Genomic DNA, 18,543 nt, shown 5'->3' with positions numbered 1-18,543 from the left:
ACATCAGTACTGTCTAGCTGCATGGCCAATATCCAGCTAAGGGAAGAATGGATTTGGGGGACACGTTATAGTCTGTTTTGTAGGTAATAAAAGATAGATCTGGGTTTTGAAGCCAGGCCCCCTCGATCCACCTCCCATACTCTTACCCATTATGTTACACTGTTACATCCCAAAGCACTGCCAGTCTGACCCTGGCCCTGAGGTCCTACTTGGGATTAGTTCTTTATATTTCCTGTCTCACTTTCCACCGAAGGTTGTGCAGTCACATGGGGAGTATTTCCTTTGGTGTAGGCACAGTTTGGAGGTTAGCAGTTTCTGGGCAGTGACCCCGTGGCCTGTATAAACACCAGCCCATGCTGTGACTGGGAGTCTGGAGAGAGTTAACAAATAGAACTTCATTGTTTATTTTAGTGAAATGTGGCAGCTTATGATAGTTTTGACAGCGAGACATGTGCTGTTTTGATCTCTTGTATAAGATTATCCAGTTTTCAGGCATGTCTCAAAACTCACCAGCATGTTTGCATGTTGCCGCTTGGGAAGCAGGGGTTTGGAAGCTGGCTGCCTGTCAGAAGGAAGCTGTTACTAGAATAGAGGTTCTCATTTTATTACTGTTCCTTGGTTGGTCTCTCTGGAGTCATTGGCCTTTTCAGTTTCAACGTTCTCATTGGCAAAGTGAGATATTAATACCTCTTATTGACCCCAATTCAGTTGCTGAGTGTGTTGTTGCCCTGGGGGGTCCTTTGTGCCTTCAGAACAGTTGTTTTGTGTCCTGCTCTTTTGAGGCATATTTCAAGTGAATGTGTTTAGAGTTTTATGAGTCAAAATTTCGTTCCATTGTCCCAGTTTGCCTGGTTCCACTGTCACAGTTTCTGGTTTAGTAGGTCTAGGATGGGGCCCAAGAATTTGCAACCAGGTCCCAGATGCTGCTGCCGGTCTGGGGCCCCCACTTTGAAAACCTTGGTCCTGTGGCTATAGCTAGCTACAGTTCATTCCTGGGTATTGCTTCTTCCTTTGGTTCCTTCAGCAGTAGTGAAAAACCTGAGATCCTGTTCCTTGCACTTGGCTCTTTCAGGTTGAGGAGTGGTACCTACTCCCCTGTTGTTAACTGGCCCTGAGATTCTTCACCAGTGCAGGGTGCTTCATTAACCGTGTCCTCCGTTACCTAGTTTGAATGTGCTATTTGTGTCTTGCCAAGACTCTGGATGATCTGGTGCTCAATGAGGATCTTTTGAATAGATGGGTGAGTCAGGCTGGGATTCGTATTTTCTGAAATAAAGGGTCTTCTCTCTTTTTCTCTTGGTGACTTTGCCCATCAAGAGGAATAACTTAAGGTCTCTGCCAGGGACCACTCTGCTTCGAGGATCCCTTCCTTCCTCCCTGATGCCAAAGATCGGGAACACTGCGCAGGGCAGATAACGATGCCAATACCATCGTTACATTTCCGTGGTACTTTCAGGCGTGCTGATTGTAGTGCAAGCATTTCAAGGGCATGCTGCTAGAGGGGTGGCCAGCACAGCATGCCTCTAATGACACCCTGTGCAAATTGGAATAGAGTACAAGAATGATTAGATACTCACCTCCTCCCCGCATATGGATATGTGTGCATGCAAGCATACATGGATGTGCACGTGCGTGCACGTGCATGTGGGTATACACACACACACACACACACACACACACACACACACACACACACACTTGTCCTTTGTTTCGAAGGCAACACAATTGATGGGCACTGCCATCCCTGTTCTTGGGGTGTAGATGCGAACACCAGCAGAGAAGGCGCTGCTCCTTCCAAACTGAACACATGTAAGATTTGCCCTTTAATTAGCATCTGCAGCTGTGCCATTAGCAGGGTTTGTCTCTGTTGGCCTGAATGTCTTTGCTTTAAAAGAGCGAGTCTGTTATAGCTCCAAGCCAGGCTTGTCTGTCAGCTGCTGTGCTTTCTCTGCCATCTGCAGGGTGATCGCATTGTTTAGGACTGTTTCACTGTAGGGCTCTTTCCTCCTCCTGGCTCCCCGGCCTTTGATTACCATGCCTTGGTGATTGCCGTTCGGGTGAACTGCAGCTGGTCGTTGTGGGCAGGGACCTCGCGCGTCCTTCCGCACAGGATGGTTGCCTCCGTGCTGATGGACCGGTTCCTTTCCAGCCCTTTGTTGCCGGTGATCCTGGCGTGGTAGGCAGATCCTGTCATGTCCAGGTAGTCACTGAAAAAAAAAAAAAAACGGCAAGCAGCAGGAGGGTTGGCTGTATTCAGGGCGCCTCTGCCGTAGAAACTTTTCATCTGGCCGACGCAGGGAGCCTCTTTGTCCTGCACCTTCATCTGCGGTGGGTCTCAGGACTGTGCTGGCCGCATGAGATCACCCGGGGAGCTCCCTGAAAATGCCCATCTCTGCACCTCACCCAGGGTCACTGGAATTTTTAACAAGCTCACTGAGTGGTTGGGAGGGGAGTGAGATACACTTTCAGACTGCTTAATGTTTACTCTTGTTCATTCCACTAGAATTCCAGCCCCAGGAAGGCAAGGGATTTTTTGCCTGTTATAGTCTCCACTGTTTTCCTAGTATCTAGAACAGTGCCTGACACATAGTAGGCACTCAATTTTTTTTTTTTTGGATGAGTGTGTTTATTTTATTTATTTATTTTTTTAAGATTTCATTTATTTGAGAGAGAGAGAGAGAGAGAGCGCGTGAGAGGGAACACAAGCAGTGGGGAGAAACAGGCCTCCGGCTGAGCAGGGAGCCTGGTGGGGGGCTTGATCCCAGGACTCCGGGATCATGACCCGAGCCGAAGGCAGTCACTTAATGAACTGAGCCACCCAGGCGCCCTGAATGTGTTTATTTTAAAAAAAAGCAGCTCCTCAGGTGATTCTGATGGGCAGGCAGGTTTGAGAAGCCTTGCCCTGGAGGACTTACCAGGTTCATTAGGTGAGAAGCCACATTTTTGGGGGATCAGTACCTCACTGGGTGTCTCTGAGTAAAGTCTGGGCTGGAGTCATGCTTTTGGACAAAACCAGGTGCTGTGAATGGATTGTCTGGCATAGCCTGGGCAGTGACTTTGGCCTTGAATTGTTTATAGTGTTCTGCTGACCCTGGTGTTTAGTTCATAACAAAGTCATCTGGTATGGAGACTTGAAGACTCTTAGTTTTTGATCTTTGATGATGCTTTTGGAACCTCTTGACTTGGTACCATTTTTAAAAGTCCAGAAGAGTTTTCTGAAAGTGTTCAAGTCTTGTTCTTTACTGTACGCCTAAGCTCAATAGCAAGATGATCGACTCGGCTTGGGTTGGCCACATACAAGCCATATTCCCCATGGGCTCCATTCATAACAGAATGAGCGATTCTTCCCCAGTAGGATGGTTTTGGGGTTGGGGTGACATCTTGGGACAGCCAAATTTGCTCAGTAAATTTCCAAATTAAGTTCTTGAATGGCGGGTGCTTGGAATTTTTAGTATGGTAATGTGGAATCGTGGTGATGGGTCAAGTCTGATTAGTTTCTTTGATAAGGACCCAGTCTATTTAGAGGTTTGTCATTTCGTGTCTATTTTGTCCCATGTTGTGGAGCCTGCTGCTTAGCAGCTGTTGTAATTTTTGTCGCTTGTCTTCTCAATCAACCCTGGTTTTGAATAAATGAAAAGTTGTTTGACTCAGAAAAGACTAATCTACTTTTGGCGGGGGTTTTTAGTTCAGGAAGTTGGATCTTCTGAATAGGAGCAAAGAATACATATCTTTTGCCTTTTAAGAGATGGTTCTTCTTTTCTGAACTATTTTACTGGTCATTCCAAAATAGAATCTTCAGGAAGAGTTGCGAAGTATTAAATAGTGGTCAGTTTGTGAGCTCTTAAAAGTTGCCAGCTGGTGCTATCTGTTTGATGTTGTCATCTTCAAACTTACAAGCCATTCCATTTCACACATCTTTAATAGAGCCAGGTTAGAACATTTATAACTGCGATGTGTCATCATAAATATGCATTCTTCTTATTTTAAGATGTTTCCGTTCTAAAAGCATGAGTACTTCTGTTGTTATCGGTGAATTTTTTTTTTTATAGTGAAGACCTTTTTTAATGGCAATATGTATTTAAAACAGATGTAAAAATTGGCCTTCACCCACATATCCAGGGCCTGTGGAGAACCAGGTTGGGATGAGTGGGTGAGCTTTAGGCAGCCAGGTGGCTCCTGTGGGCTCTTCTAGGGCTGGTACTGGTAGCTTTCAATCTGCTGTGAATTTGGGGGAAATAAAGTCTGCATTTTAGCTGCTACCCCTTCTAAGTGTTGTTGTTCTTGTGGGTTCATAAATCTTTTTCCAGCGATTGCAATGCAAATGGAACCTTACTCTTCCAATCGTCCAGTATCTGGTTGATTCTCCACTCCGTGCAAGATGTCATGTGAATGGGGGAGATTCCCAGATGACACAGAGCCCTTGTGGAGGGCATGTGGGTCACTGGCTCCCTCAGGGGTCTCTGGTGTGGGGTTCACTTAGTGCCGGGCAGAATCTTTACTGGGCCAGGCTGCGGCCTCTGCAGATATGTGCAGATGCTTAATGTCTCACTTGACTAGAGCTTTCTTCTAATTCTGGACCAAAAGCAAACAGGAGTTTGGAGGAGGATGGAGAGAATTCACATCCCAAAATTGGCTTCTGGAATGCAGTAGTTGGAGAGATTTCGTATTTTTTTTTTTTTAAGATGTTTATTTGGATCTTGCCTCTTTCCAGAAAGGGTTTGAGACAACTTAAAACAAAAGGCATTTATAGCGTGGCACACAAAATGGGAAATCAGAGCAAAGGACAGGAAGAGAACCAAGTAAGAGTTAACATGACTGCAAAGATGATCAAAATGTGTCCCAGCTTCTCCCAGCCAGAGAGGGAAGGATCATGCAGCCAAGGGTGGGAAAGGAAGGCACTTGACCGGCAGTGGAGGACCTCCTTGGTGCCAGGCACAGTACTGCGAGGCAATTGGTCTCACCCCATTTTACAGCGGGCAAAACTGAAGGGCAGAGAGCTGAAGTCACCAGGCTGCGGTTTGAAGCCACCTGGGCAAATCGGCCTCAGAGCTGCGTGTTGACTCAGAATATCACACTCAGTTATCATCAGAAGGAGGAAGGATTTCAGTTCCCTGGAGTGGAGGAAATTTTTTGCTAATCAAACATTTTACTTGAAGCTGTACTTTATATTCTGCTGTTTTTAAGATTTTATTTATTAGAGTAAGCATTGGGCAGTGGGGCGGGGGAGGGGCGCTGCGGGGAGCAGGGGGAGAGCGACAAGCAGACCCCTCCACTGAGCGCAGAGCCGGGTGCTGGGGCTCGATCTCACGACCCTGAGATCAGGACCTGAGCGGAAACCAAGAGTCGGACACTCAACCTACAGAGCCACCCAGGTGCCCCTATATTCTTTTTCCAGATTTTTTTCCTGTGTATATATTAACAAATGTAATAATTTTCTTTTTATCACAAAAAGGAGGTTGTAGTTTGTCCTGTATAGGGTGTCACTTTGTATTATCATGGGCAGCTTTCCATGGCAGTATGAATAGACTGACTCTGTTCATTTTTAATATCTACATCTCCCATTATTTAGATGCATCATATTTCAGCAGTTTCTTTTTTTAAATTTTTTTATTGTTCTGTTAATCACCATACATTACATCATTAGTTTTTGATGTAGGGTTCCATGATTCATTGTTTGTGCATAACACCCAGAGCTCCACGCAGAACGTGCCCTCTTTAATACCCATCACCAGGCTAACCCATCCCCCCACCCCCCCTCCCCTCTAGAACCCTCAGTTTGTTTTTCAGAGTCCATCGTCTCTCATGGTTCGTCTCCCCCTCTGACTTACTCCCCTTCATTCTTCCCCTCCTGCTAACTTCTTCTTTTTCTTTTTCTTAACATATGTTGCGTTATTTGTTTCAGAAGTACAGATCTGTGATTCAACAGTCTTGCACAATTCACAGCGCTCACCATAGCACACACCCTCCCCAATGTCTATCACCCAGCCACCCCATCCCTCCCACCCCCCACCACTCAGCAACGCTCAGTTTGTTTCCTGAGATTAAGAATTCCTCATATCAGTGAGGTCATATGATACATGTCTTTCTCTGATTGACTTATTTCACTCAGCATAACACCCTCCAGTTCTATCCACGTCGTTGCAAATGGCAAGAGCTCATTCCTTTTGATGGCTGCATAATATTCCATTGTGTATATATACCACGTCTTCTTTATCCATTCATCTGTTGATGGACATCTTGTCAGCAGTTTCTTAATGCTGGATGTTTGGGGGATTTCCAGGCTTTTCCTCCCCTGTGTTACAAACAGTGCTACAGTGAATCTATGTATCTATCGATCTACAAACTACTATAAGTTCCTGTAGGGGCGCCTGGGTGGCTTAGTTGTTTAAGCGACTGCCTTCGGCTCAGGTCATGATCCTGGAGTCCCGGGATCAAGTCCCACATCGGGCTCCCTGCTCAGCAGGGAGTCTGCTTCTCCCTCTGACCCAACCCCCTCTTATGCTCTCTCTCTCTCTCTCTCTCGTTCTCTCTCTCAAATAAATAAATAAAATCTTAAAAAAAAAGGTTCCTGTAAAATAAATTGTCAGAAATGGAATCATGAGGTCAGAGAGTGTATGTTCACATTTAAATTTTTAATAGAAGTGGTCAGATGACTGTTGCAGGAAAAGACTGTATCATATTTATTGTGCGCCTCCTCTAGTCTGCTGGGTGCTGAGAGAAATGCAAAAAGGATGCTGGAGGGTTTGTTGCCCTCTAGCAATTTCCATCTACACTGTGTACCTAATCCTAGGGAATATCTGGGGTGTCGACTTGGGTGGGTGGGTGGGTGAGTGGGTGGATTTAATTCAACTTTTCAAGCTTGCCTTGCAAACATTGTGCATGGTGTCTGGGACTAGTCTTTCATTATATTGATTCTCTTGGGTATCGGATGTAATTTCCTTAGGGCAGGGACCTCATCCTATGTGACTTACGATGATATGTCTCCCACATCTTAGTTGCTTTGTGGAGACATTGTAATTATAACGCGTCAGGTAGTATTTGAGGCTCTGAGATGTTCCCTTTTTTGGGGTGTATGAAGAATTAATAACTTTGGCATTCTATGCAGGTCATGGAATATCAGCCTGGAGGGGACTTGCTGTCACTTTTGAATAGATATGAGGACCAGTTAGATGAAAATATGATTCAGTTTTACCTAGCCGAACTGATTTTGGCTGTTCACAGCATTCATCAGATGGGATATGTGCATCGGTAAGTGAGACTCTCTGGTAGTGTACTGAGAATTTATGTGTATCACCTAAGCATTCCCACAATAGAGTGAATAGATTAATAATTTCAGCATCAAAATGATGCTCCATCCAAATTTTAACCAGTCCTAACTGCAACCAGCTGAAAGTCTATTTTCCAGAGTGGCAGACATATCAGCTTTACCCATTCAACAGTGAAATAGATCTAGAATTACAGAGTTCTCAAGTTTGCTAATAAGATCTGTGACTGTGGCTGATAAGACTGAGAACTCTCGCATGGGTTCCTTGAGTTATATGGTAGAAAAACCGAATTCGACTTGCAGAAGGACCCTGCATCACCACATGGGAGCGGAAGACCATGGAGTTGTACTTCTGACCTCACCCATTAGTGATTTACACAGGTGTTCCAGCAAATCCTCAGTTGAAAAGCGTCTCTTTACATCCTCACACATATGATGTTTTGTTCCCTTCCTCTCCCTCCCCACTTTTCTTTTTCCTTCCCCTTCCCTTTCTCTTCCTCCTTCTCTTCCTCCTCTTCCTGCTTCTCCTTCTTTTTCTTACTTAGTTTTGCAGAATGTTTGCTTATTATTTATATCTATCAATAGGGAGGTCTATATAGCAGAGTTTAGACACTGAGGTTGTTGGCTGAATCAATATCCTACGTTAGCAGTTGCTTGCTGATTTGCATGGAGGAAACAACACTAATTTGTGGCTCTGATTTTCTTAGAGACATCAAGCCTGAGAACATTCTCATTGACCGAACAGGACACATCAAGCTTGTGGATTTTGGATCAGCGGCTAAAATGAACTCAAATAAGATGGTAATATCATGGAATGAGATAGCTTAATAGAGATTATGCTACAGAGTGTTCTGTGGTCCTCATAAGTTTGGAAAATATGGGATAACTTTGAGTGACATTTTGGAATCTTCAACTGCCAGTGTAGGGCATGATTTCTCTGAAGGTGGTGGTGGGGATGGGGACATAGAGCTATTTCCCAGACTTGCTTGACCTTGGCACCCTATCTGTTAATACCCTACAAAACATTTTTAGGAACATCCTTATGGTTTGGTTAAAACATAAAAGGGAAAATGCTCATTTTCGTTTCTCTTCTCATTTTCCTTATTATAGATTGTCTTCTGTAATCTTATTTATCTCACATCTCTATTTTCTATTCAGCAAAATTGAAAGAAATCACTGGCACATTTGAACCAAATAACCTTTAGCATTAAGAACCAACTGCTCAAAATGTCATTTCGAAGTCCTGGACCTCTGGTAAAAATTAAGCTGTATTCCCCGTGCTAAATAGGAAGGCCAGAGGGTACCTGCCGAGATCAAGAGCAAGAATACTTGAGGAAAAAGATGACAAAGTAAAAAAAAAAAAAAAAAATCTGTATATAGATTTAAAAACAAACCCTAATAAAATTGGTACAGACTAAAGTGAATTTTCATGTCATCTATGCAAAAAACTGGTGAGTCTAAGAGAAAATCAACTTAGATTTTAAGACTTATTTTACAACTAACCCATTCAGTGACCTGGACAAATTTTTAGGAACTTGGCCTTTCATTCTTTCTCAGTAGAGTACTGATTCTAGTTAAAATGCACAAGTTAAGGGGAGCCTGGGTGGCTCAGTCGGTTAAGTGTCTGCCTTTGGCTCAGGTCATGGTCCCAGAGTCCTGGGATTGAGCCCCGCGTGGGGCTCTCTGCAGGAAGCCTGCTTCTCCCTCTACCTGCTGTTCCCCCCTGCTTGTGCTCTCTTTCTCCCTCTTTTTCTGTCAAAATAAATAAATGAGTAAATAAAATAAAATTCAAAATGCACAAGTTAAGAGGTTAGGGAGGTTACTCTGTAAAATGCCCCCCCTTCCTAACCTCTGAGAGTTAAGTCCTTATAAAGGGAAATACGTAAAATTGTCTTTTTTTCCTCAAGTTCCTTGGAGGAAAGGTGGGTGTTATCAGGTTGATATTAGGAAAAGGTTTGGGGTTATGTTAGGCAGACCTGAGGCCTACTTGAGATAATTTACTTGGTGTTCAGATCCTTGGAAAAACAGTCTCTCTAGGTGCTCTTTCCCTGCTCCCCGCCAAATCATGTTCTTGTAATCGACTCCACTTGATCATTACAATGAAATTTAGATTATAGGATCATGATAAGCATTTCATGTTTTTAAAAATTACCTGCCAAAACAGGCATGAAAACTTAGTTGTTGAATTTAGTGGAATAAAGCACAGGAAAAAAGTTAAGTAATGGAAAATTTTATCATATTGGACTCAAAAACTTGTTCATTGAGTGAACTCATGCATCTAGAAATAAACTGAAGCATAGATACATGGTCTAATAGTTGAAGTGTAGATACATAGTCAGCTCTGGATACCATAGACATTGACCATTGATATTTTGCCCTGGATAATTCTTTATTGTGGGGGGCTATCTTGTGTATTATAGGATATTTAGCTACATTCCTGGCTTCCATCCACCAGATGCCAATAACACTCTCTCCTCCAGTTATGAAAACCAGAAATGTCTCCTGGCATTGCTGCGTGTTCCATGGGGGACAAAATCACCCCTGGTTGAGAACCATCCCAAGTTGATTGAGAAACAGCAGACAGCTTATTAATGAGAGCCAGCACTAGGTATTTGCAACAAGAAAACCTACTTGGGGAAAACTAGATTATGATCCAAAGTCACTGCTTGGTAAACAAATGGGAATAAAGAGTAAGGCCCCATCTCTGCATCTGGAATCGCTCACTCTCTTCTGAGCCCCAAGTAGAGAGACTGGACTTTCCTTCATTTCAGGTTTCTGTTTCTCAGTGCTTCAGACTATCCCTTTTCAGTTCTTCTAATTGGAACAACCTTCACTTCAGGCGCAGAGCCCTTCAGAGTCACTCAGGTTTATTTGCAGCTCAGTGCTCAACCCCTGATTATTCTGGTGAAGGAGATAAGGCACTCAGTCCTGAATACTTGAGAGTAGTACACCTCCTCTTCTCTTAGAGAAGGAATCGCCTCTTCAGAACTTTGTGCTTTTAAGGGCCAGAATGTGAAAAACACATAGGAAGGAATTTTTAGCATTGTTTTAAGTGAAAACGCCTTTAATTATAGAAGACCGATAATCTACAATCTAGATGAAGTCAAGTATGGGTATAGAAATACTTTTCTTTTGTATTTTTGATCAGTGGAGATGGGTTAAACTTTTTTTTTTTAAGATTTTATTTGAGAGAGAGAGAGTGCGCAGGGGGAAGAGGAGAGGGGGAGGGAGGTGGAGGGTGAGAGAATCTCAAGCCGACTGAACTGAGCATGGAGCCCTTTGCCCAGTGTGGGGCTCAGTATCACGACCCTGAGATCATGACCTGAGCCAAAACCAAGAGTCAGACGCTCAACTGACTGAGCCACCCAGGCATCCCAACATGTGTTTCTTTTAAATAGAATGTTTTATGGGCCTAAAGGACATTCTAAGTGTTTTTTGTACTCAAAATATATGAAATATAATCTACGTTTACTGAAATTCATGTATGCTACTCACCTATAATCAATTCTTTCCCCTACCACTCTCAAATATTATTTATGAATTTTAGATATTTGTGACTTTTAGGTCTGTTGGGTTTTCCATCTTCCATTGTCATTATTTCAAGCTTCTTGGTGTGTTGCTTTGAAGTATTCTTACTAACAGTGGGGAACCATACTGCCTAGAGGTTTGGGTGTTGAGCTGAGACATGCCATCCACCTGCTGTGTGCCCTTAGGCTACCCATTTCACCTTATTAGAATCTCAGAGTGGCAAATAGCAAATTCTTCCAACCTGTCTCATTCAGCTCTCACACAAACACTTGTAAGGAGATTGATTGTAAATAAAGAGCAGTATAGCATGTTAAGTGTTAATCAGCCTCATTGAGCAGTTGAAAATCTATAGGAGATAGCCTTTTTTGACATTTACATAGGAGTGAGAAGATTTTATGCTTTTCCCCCAAGAGGAACAACAGTGAGATACCATTCTCCCCCTACCCCACCGCCCCCCCCCGCCCCAACCCCCAAACCCACCCCTGCTTCTGCAGGTGGATGTTTCTGCCCTGCGTAGCCACATGGGGAAATTTAGGTTGAAAAAGTTTTATGTTTAAGCATTTTATGGGAAGAGGATTGGGAGGAGACAGTGGTTTTCTTACTTTCTTCTCATGTTTGTTAAAGGAATCTAAGTTAATGCTTTTTTGTTTCTTTTCTTAACCTCTCTATCTCCTGAAATATGACTCTGTCTTCTGTCTCCTAGTCATTTTGTTATTGTCTCCTGCTGAACTGATGTATTTTCTTCCCTGTCAATACAGTGAAAATTAACTAAAATTTAGTAAAACTTTTCAGATGGTGCCCTGTACATGGCTCCACTTTTAATATCTTACCCAGATTAGCTGGCCGTGAATTGCCACCAGAGGAGAGTGAAAGCATCCTGCAAAATCCTTATCAGGATGTGAGACATTAAGTGTTGAATGGGTTTAATGTGCTTGGAGGTCAGTAACTAATGGAAATTTAGCAGTCATTAAATTGTCATTAAAAACCTTTGTAAGTTACTATTAAGTACCTAATGTACTTTATGCAGGAGATGTGCATAAAGGAAGCTAGGGATATTTTCCCTTAAAATTTAGAAAATTACAAAGTGATTAGACGCAAATGTGTATAATCACATGCCTGTTGTGGGGCAGGAATTAGGGAATTATCTGACTCTCTTGGATAAGTCTCATCATGAGTCTGAAAATGAGGCATTGATGACTTACATCCCTCGCTGGGTCGTGCTGATAAACACAACCCAGTCAAGTTCCTTTCAACTCTCTGCTGGTGAACAAGTGACTAAGCCCTGTGCACTGCAAACAAGGAGAACTGAATGTTCCCAAACAGTCTAGTGTGATGATAAAATAAAACCCACCAAGTGCAAAGATGCATATTTGAGGATTGCGTAGTAATAGTTCTGCAAGGTAATTAGGCATAAGGGGTAAGCATTTAATGATGACATTAGTTTTTCTTCTCGTTTTCATATTTAAAAAAATATTGTCAGTATTGAGGGTTTTTACCAAAAACCTGTAGTTTAATCCTAGTCCCGTGCTGAGCTCATTAACACTTACACACACATTAAAAGATAGAAGTCTTAGCACAGGCTCCCCAGCATCAAGGCTTTCCCTTGCCTTAAGCTGCTTTCAGTTTCTCAAGTTTAAGGTCCCTGTCTTAGACCAGATATCGTCTCCTTTCTCCCCACTTTTATCTATCAGCAATGGCTTGTGGCTTTCTTGGGCAGTGTGACCATCTAGCTTTCCCCAGTGGGTACTTGCAGTGAAAATTCTTTTTTTTTTTGTAAAGATTTTATTTTATTTTATTTTTTAAAGTAATCTCTACACCCACTATGGGGCTCGAATTCACAACCCCCGAGATCAAGAGGGGCATGCTCCACTGAGTCGGCCAGGCACCCCTCAGTGGAAAGCAATGGATGCCTGGCATCAAGAATACCAGTATCACACTGTTGTCCAGATTTAGGGTTTGGGAAAAACCTACGGTGGGCTTGAGAGAAGGGGTGAAAAGAGAAGGAGTAGGGAGAATGGGTGTGTTTCCTCCAACTGTGGATCTGTGGGGCAGAGGGATGGACAGGATTAAAGTTACAGGCTTGAAGAGCTTGAGGCTCCATCCCTAGGGAAGGGATATAAAGCCCAGCCTTAAAGATGCGTGGCCATATCTATAAAATCTCTAACGTCTCTCAGGGACACTCAACATCCTTTAATGGGGAGAAGATTCTTTTGTGCCCATGTAACTGCTCAGGTGAGAGAAGCCTTTTTAAAGGCAGGATTATTGGACAACTGTAGGATTATTGGTTAACACAGATATGACTAACATCAGGCCCTTTCTGTTTTGATGGGGAAGAAGTCAGAGAGGTGATCCTTAGCCTTTAAATTTCATGGATCAGTAAGACTTCACAACAATTTTCAAGACTGAAAGGTTGCCGGCTTACTCTGTTGTCGAGGAAGGAGTGGGGTGGGAGGGGGACGGAAAACCTTTCATCAGCATCATTTCGAGAAACAAAGGACATGTAAACACTAAAACAGAAGGACAAATTCTTAGAAAAAAGGACAGTTCTTCAAATGGGATATATTTAGCTTTAGAAAAAGACCTACTACATCGTCCTAGCCTTTCTTTGCCAAGGTCAGGTGCTTCAGTGCCATTGGATTGGAGGGCTCTGGATTCCTGAATAGTGGAGAGGGAACCACAGGGCCAGGGGTTGGGCGTGAGGAAAATGGACCCATTAGCATTGGCCCTCTGGTGGGAGATACTTATCATGTCTTTCCCTGTGGGTGGTTTGAAGTAGGAATGTTGATTCTAGACATTTAAACTTGAGATACAATGAGTTTGCAATATTGTTTTGCCCCAGCTAGCTGCCAGGTTTTCAATAATGGGTAGATTGATCTTATAGATTCATCTTTAGGTTTCATTATCATTTTGCTGTTTTCATAAGAGAAGTTCTGTGTAACATGTGCCAGGAAAGACCTCTTCCGTTCTAGCTGTATACTCAACTCTTATTTGTGTAACCAAAGGGTGTATATCATCAACAACTCTTGCCCTTTTGCCTTTGGATTATATTATATACTTTTTTTTTTTTTTAATTAGTAAATCGTTTGCATTTCCTGACAGCGTGCCCCTTGACAGAAGGTTTAAGTGCCTGGGAGAATAGTAATCAGTGGCAAATCAGCTTGTGTCTGAAATGTGGCTGTTGGGCAAACTATTTGAGAATAATTGAAAGTTTGCTGTGTTCATTTCATTTATGGGTTTCCAGGTGAATGCCAGACTCCCGATTGGGACTGCAGATTACATGGCCCCTGAAGTGTTGACCGTGATGAATGGGGATGGGAAAGGCACCTACAGTCTTGACTGTGACTGGTGGTCGGTGGGAGTGGTCGCCTATGAAATGGTTTATGGAAGGTCCCCGTTCACTGAGGGAACCTCAGCCAGAACCTTCAGTAACATCATGAATTTCCAGGTAAAGAGCCGGTCGGAGGTTCTGGAGTAATACCGAGAGCTGTCGTTTAAAAATGTGCGAGTGAACATTTGTGATGTAAATCAGCAGTGCCCGGATAATAACAATAGCGAATACTTAATAAAGCACCTTGTGCTAAAAGCTGCTCTAAACGCTTTAGTAATTGTGTTTCATTGACTCGCAGCTGCCAGTCATTGTAAGCCTGTGCCATCATTTTAGGTTCCGTTAAAAAAGAAATCTCTTGCCAATTAATCTATCATATTTCATTGATTATAAAATGCATTTTGATTTCAGTGCTGTTGTGGGAGTAACTGAGTCTTAGACTTGAAATATAGTTCATTAACTTGGCTAATCCTCAAACAATGTGAGAGGTCGATATTCTTTTCCTTTTACAGATGAGGAAACCAAATCCCAAAATGTTTAAGTAACTTGCCTAGAATGTCTGGCTTTGAGTCCTTTCCTTTGATAGATATTCTGCTGGGCTCTTTCTCAGTACTCCTAGCTGTCGAATATGATCGTAGAATCGAAGGGGGATAGGAATTAGAATTATGGCAATATATATGAAGTAGAATTAAAGCCATTCTCTAATAACTGTACGTTCCAGTATGTTAAACCCATTTCTTAAGGATATGATAAATATGTATGTTTTAGTTTCAACCGAAAGGAAAAAGGAGAAACTTCACAGGTTTTTCTAACTCACTCAATCTCATCTTTCCGGAATGCTTAGTACATATTTTCATATGTATAATACATATTTCATATGCTTAATACATACATATATTCCTTGTTATTCTTGAGTCTCCTCTGGAGTGAAAGTTTTCCCTTAGATGATTTTTGGGGCCAATTTATCTCCTTCATTTCAGTCTGCTCAATCAGTAATGAGTGAATTGCGCTCGGCCCGGTTAGGTACTGGGTTTACAGTGATGAGCAAGGAGAAGGCTCTCTCTGCCTTCTCTCCCTGTTATCACATAGAAATCACAGTGTACTGTGTGCAGAAGTAGATTACAGAGGGAGCATGGGGAGGGGCAGTGATTGGGTGGAAGAGGGGCATGGGATGGGGAGGGCGTTCTAGGCAGAGAGAACAGCATGATTTGTTCAGGCAGCTTTAAATAGCTCATCATTGTTGGACAGCAAAGAGCGAGATGGGGAGTGGAGCTACGAGAGACAGAGGAGCAGGGTCAAATCATGAAGGATATTGAACCCTTGTAAAGGAATGGGACCCATTGATGTGAACAGGCCATTTATTTTGGGAATATGCCTTTGGTCCAAAGTTAAGAGGGCACAAAACTTCCTTCTTTTAAAAGAAAAAAAAGGGAGAGAGAGAAACTTGCATATATGAGAAATACTTTAACTTTGGAACATCAGAAGCTGAATCTGCTAAGGAAATGCTTATTTTATTTTATTTTTTTGGAATAGCGGTTTTTGAAGTTTCCTGATGACCCCAAAGTTAGCGGTGAATTACTTGATCTGATTCAGAGTTTGCTGTGTGGCCAGAAAGAGAGACTGAAGTTTGAAGGCCTTTGCTGCCACCCTTTCTTCTCTAAAATTGACTGGAATAACATCCGTAACTGTAAGTAGAGCCGCGGTCCTTCACTTCTGGTGTCGGAATTAAGTGTAAACACTTAAGAATGATTGGAAATTATCCTGACCCACAGAAGGTGGTATAAATTATATAAATAAGGGCCTTAATTATCTACAGGGGATAGAAAAGGCTAATGACAGAGCTGTCGGTAAGTGATAATTCTTCTTTAAAATTGTTTGCACAGAACAGGGTCATTTATCAAACTCTGGGCTTATGTGGCCTTCTGAACATCATCCCTCAGTAAGTTAGAGGTACGGATTGATGGAGTTCAAGGGTTGTCACTTGCTTTGACAAGAGTTTCTTCTCAGAGGAAAAGCAGACCTAGGTATATCCTTCACAGATTAGGAAAAAAGACTCAGAAATGAGGCAAAGCGCCACGTTGCTCTGTGAATGGCCAAGTTTGCACAGAAACCATAAATGTCTCTCTGGGTTTGTTTATTCTCCTCTAGAATATTTGTCTTTGTTCACAAGCTTGTAAAATCTATCACGTAAATGCACAGTGGAGTCATTCCTTCATACATACGTCACTCTGGGATCAATTAGTGCAAACGGAATTCATTAAAAACAGAGACCTGATTTATTATCAACAAAAACCAAAATGCTTGTTTTTTTTACAAATTGGTGATTTTTTTATTTTTGGATGTGTTGTTGATTGAATGTGACCCAGTGATTAGCACAGAGGAGAGCCAGTAGGAAAGCAGTTGGTCTGTGTGAGTGTTTTATTTTCGGTGATGAGGGGAAGTGGGGAGTGGAATCCATTTCTAAGGTGTCAGCACCAGGCTTCTAGCTGGAGCCATGTCGTTGTAATGTAGGAGTTGGTTTAAGATCCAGCGTTGTCCAGTTGAAAGCCATTGTGATGGTTTCTCTAACCTGCCCAAATATTTAAATAGGCTACATTTTTGTAAATATTTCTTAGCAAATTTTTTTTTCTTCTGGTAGGGACATTGCTTACTTTTTCTAACCTTCATGTATCAACTCCCAAATCTCCAAGGTTCGGGGCTTTTAATTAACAGTGTATTTTCAGGGCTGTCTTCTTTTTTCACTTTTAGAAAGATTTGATACAGTTTCCTATAGATGCTATTCATATACTCAATCTTTTCTTGACTTGCCTTTGTGTCTCTGTAGTCTCCTTGAATGAGCAGTTAATTTTTCTATGTATGCACTTGCCGACTGTATCTTAACAACCTGTCTCCACTCAAGTGAGCCAGTGAGTGGTGATGAATTACCCAAGTAACTTTATTTTGAGTTTTGGTTTACCTTGATGTTGTTTTTGGTATGGTGTCAGAATTCCCAGATTCTGTCCTAGTCTTTTTCTTTTTTTAAAGATTTTATTTATTTATTTATTTGAGAGAGAGAATGAGATAGAACATGAGCGGGGGAGGGTTAGAGGGAGAAGCAGGCCCCTTGCCGAGCAGGGAGCCCGATGTGGGACTTGATCCCGGGACTTGCAGGATCATGACCTGAGCCGAAGGCAGTCGCTTAACCAACTGAGCCACCCAGGCGCCCCCTAGTCTTTTTCTTCCAGGCTGTTTTATAGGCTCTAGGCTTATTGGGCTTACAGGTGTTAACTCCTGTTCTGTAAATTACATAGTGCTCGTAAAGGATACACGTCAGTGTAGATTGTGGCCCATGCCGTCCATCCCAAGGCCCATCTTTTAAGGGTGCCTGGCTGACACAGTTGGTTAGTGTCTGACTCTTGGTTCTGGCTCAGGTCTGATCTCGGGGTCAGGAGATCGAGCCCCACATTGGGCTCTGTGCTCCGTGCGGAGTCTGCTTGGGTTTCTCTCTCCCTCTCTGTCTGCCCCTCCTCCTGCTATCTCTCTCTAAAATAAAATAAATAAAATCTTTAAACAAACATATAAAACAAGGCCCATCTTTTATTTATTTATTTTTATTTTATTATTTTTTCAAGATTTTATATATTTACCTGACAGAGAGAGACAGCGAGAGAGGGAACACAAGCAGGGGGAGTGGGAGAGGGAGAAGCAGGCTTTCCGCTGAGCAGGGAGCCCGATGTGGGGCCCGATCCCAGGGCAGACACTTAACGACTGAGCCACCCAGGCGCCCTGGCCCATCTTTTAGAAGGTCCTGGTTTTCTTTGGGATGAGGTGACTTTCTAATGGGTCACTACAGTCTTGGGTCATCTTCACACTTGCTGCCCCCATACGTGACTCACCCTGCCTCCTGTGGCTATCTACTTAAAATTTCCATGTCTTAATACATACCCACTTAGTTTTTCCTTATTATTATTTTTTTTAAGAACTTATTTTTAAGCAAGCTCTACACCCAGTGCAGGACTTGAACTCACAACCCCGAGACCAAGAACCAAGAGTCACACTCCACTGACTGAGCCAGCTAGGTGCCCAGTTTTTCCTTATTTTTAACACATGTGCATGTGTCATTCCCTCACTCCCCGCCATTTTGTATTAGGGAATTCTCATCCACCTGAATCCTGATTCTTTTTTTTTTCCCCGAGGTTATTTTTTTAAAGTAAAAATTGTAGGGTGCCTGGGGGGCTCAGTCGGTTAAGCGTCTGCCTTCAGCTCAGATCACGATCCCAGGATCCTGGGATTGAGCCCCGCATCGGGCTCCCTGCTCGGTGCGGAGTCTGCTTCTCTGCCCCTCCCCCCAGACTTGTGCTCAAGTGTGCATGTGCTCTCTCTCCTTGCAAAGATAAATAAATAAAATCTTAAAAAAAAACTTGAAAAAAAGTAAAAATTATATATA

General features: G+C 42.7%; 1 protein-coding gene across 1 annotated transcript in view; it reads left to right on the top strand.

Annotated features, from left to right (window-relative positions):
* Positions 1-18,543, top strand: part of CIT (citron rho-interacting serine/threonine kinase) — a 161,363-nt gene that overhangs the window by 23,620 nt on the left and 119,200 nt on the right. The window contains 4 exon segments of the mRNA XM_027576638.2: positions 7,106-7,248; positions 7,972-8,065; positions 14,034-14,237; positions 15,651-15,804. Coding sequence (XP_027432439.2) covers positions 7,106-7,248; positions 7,972-8,065; positions 14,034-14,237; positions 15,651-15,804 — 595 coding nt within the window.

Source organism: Zalophus californianus, chromosome 14, assembly GCF_009762305.2.
Source record: "Zalophus californianus isolate mZalCal1 chromosome 14, mZalCal1.pri.v2, whole genome shotgun sequence".
Classification (NCBI taxonomy): domain Eukaryota; kingdom Metazoa; phylum Chordata; class Mammalia; order Carnivora; family Otariidae; genus Zalophus; species Zalophus californianus.
This window is presented reverse-complemented; position numbering and strand designations above follow the sequence as displayed.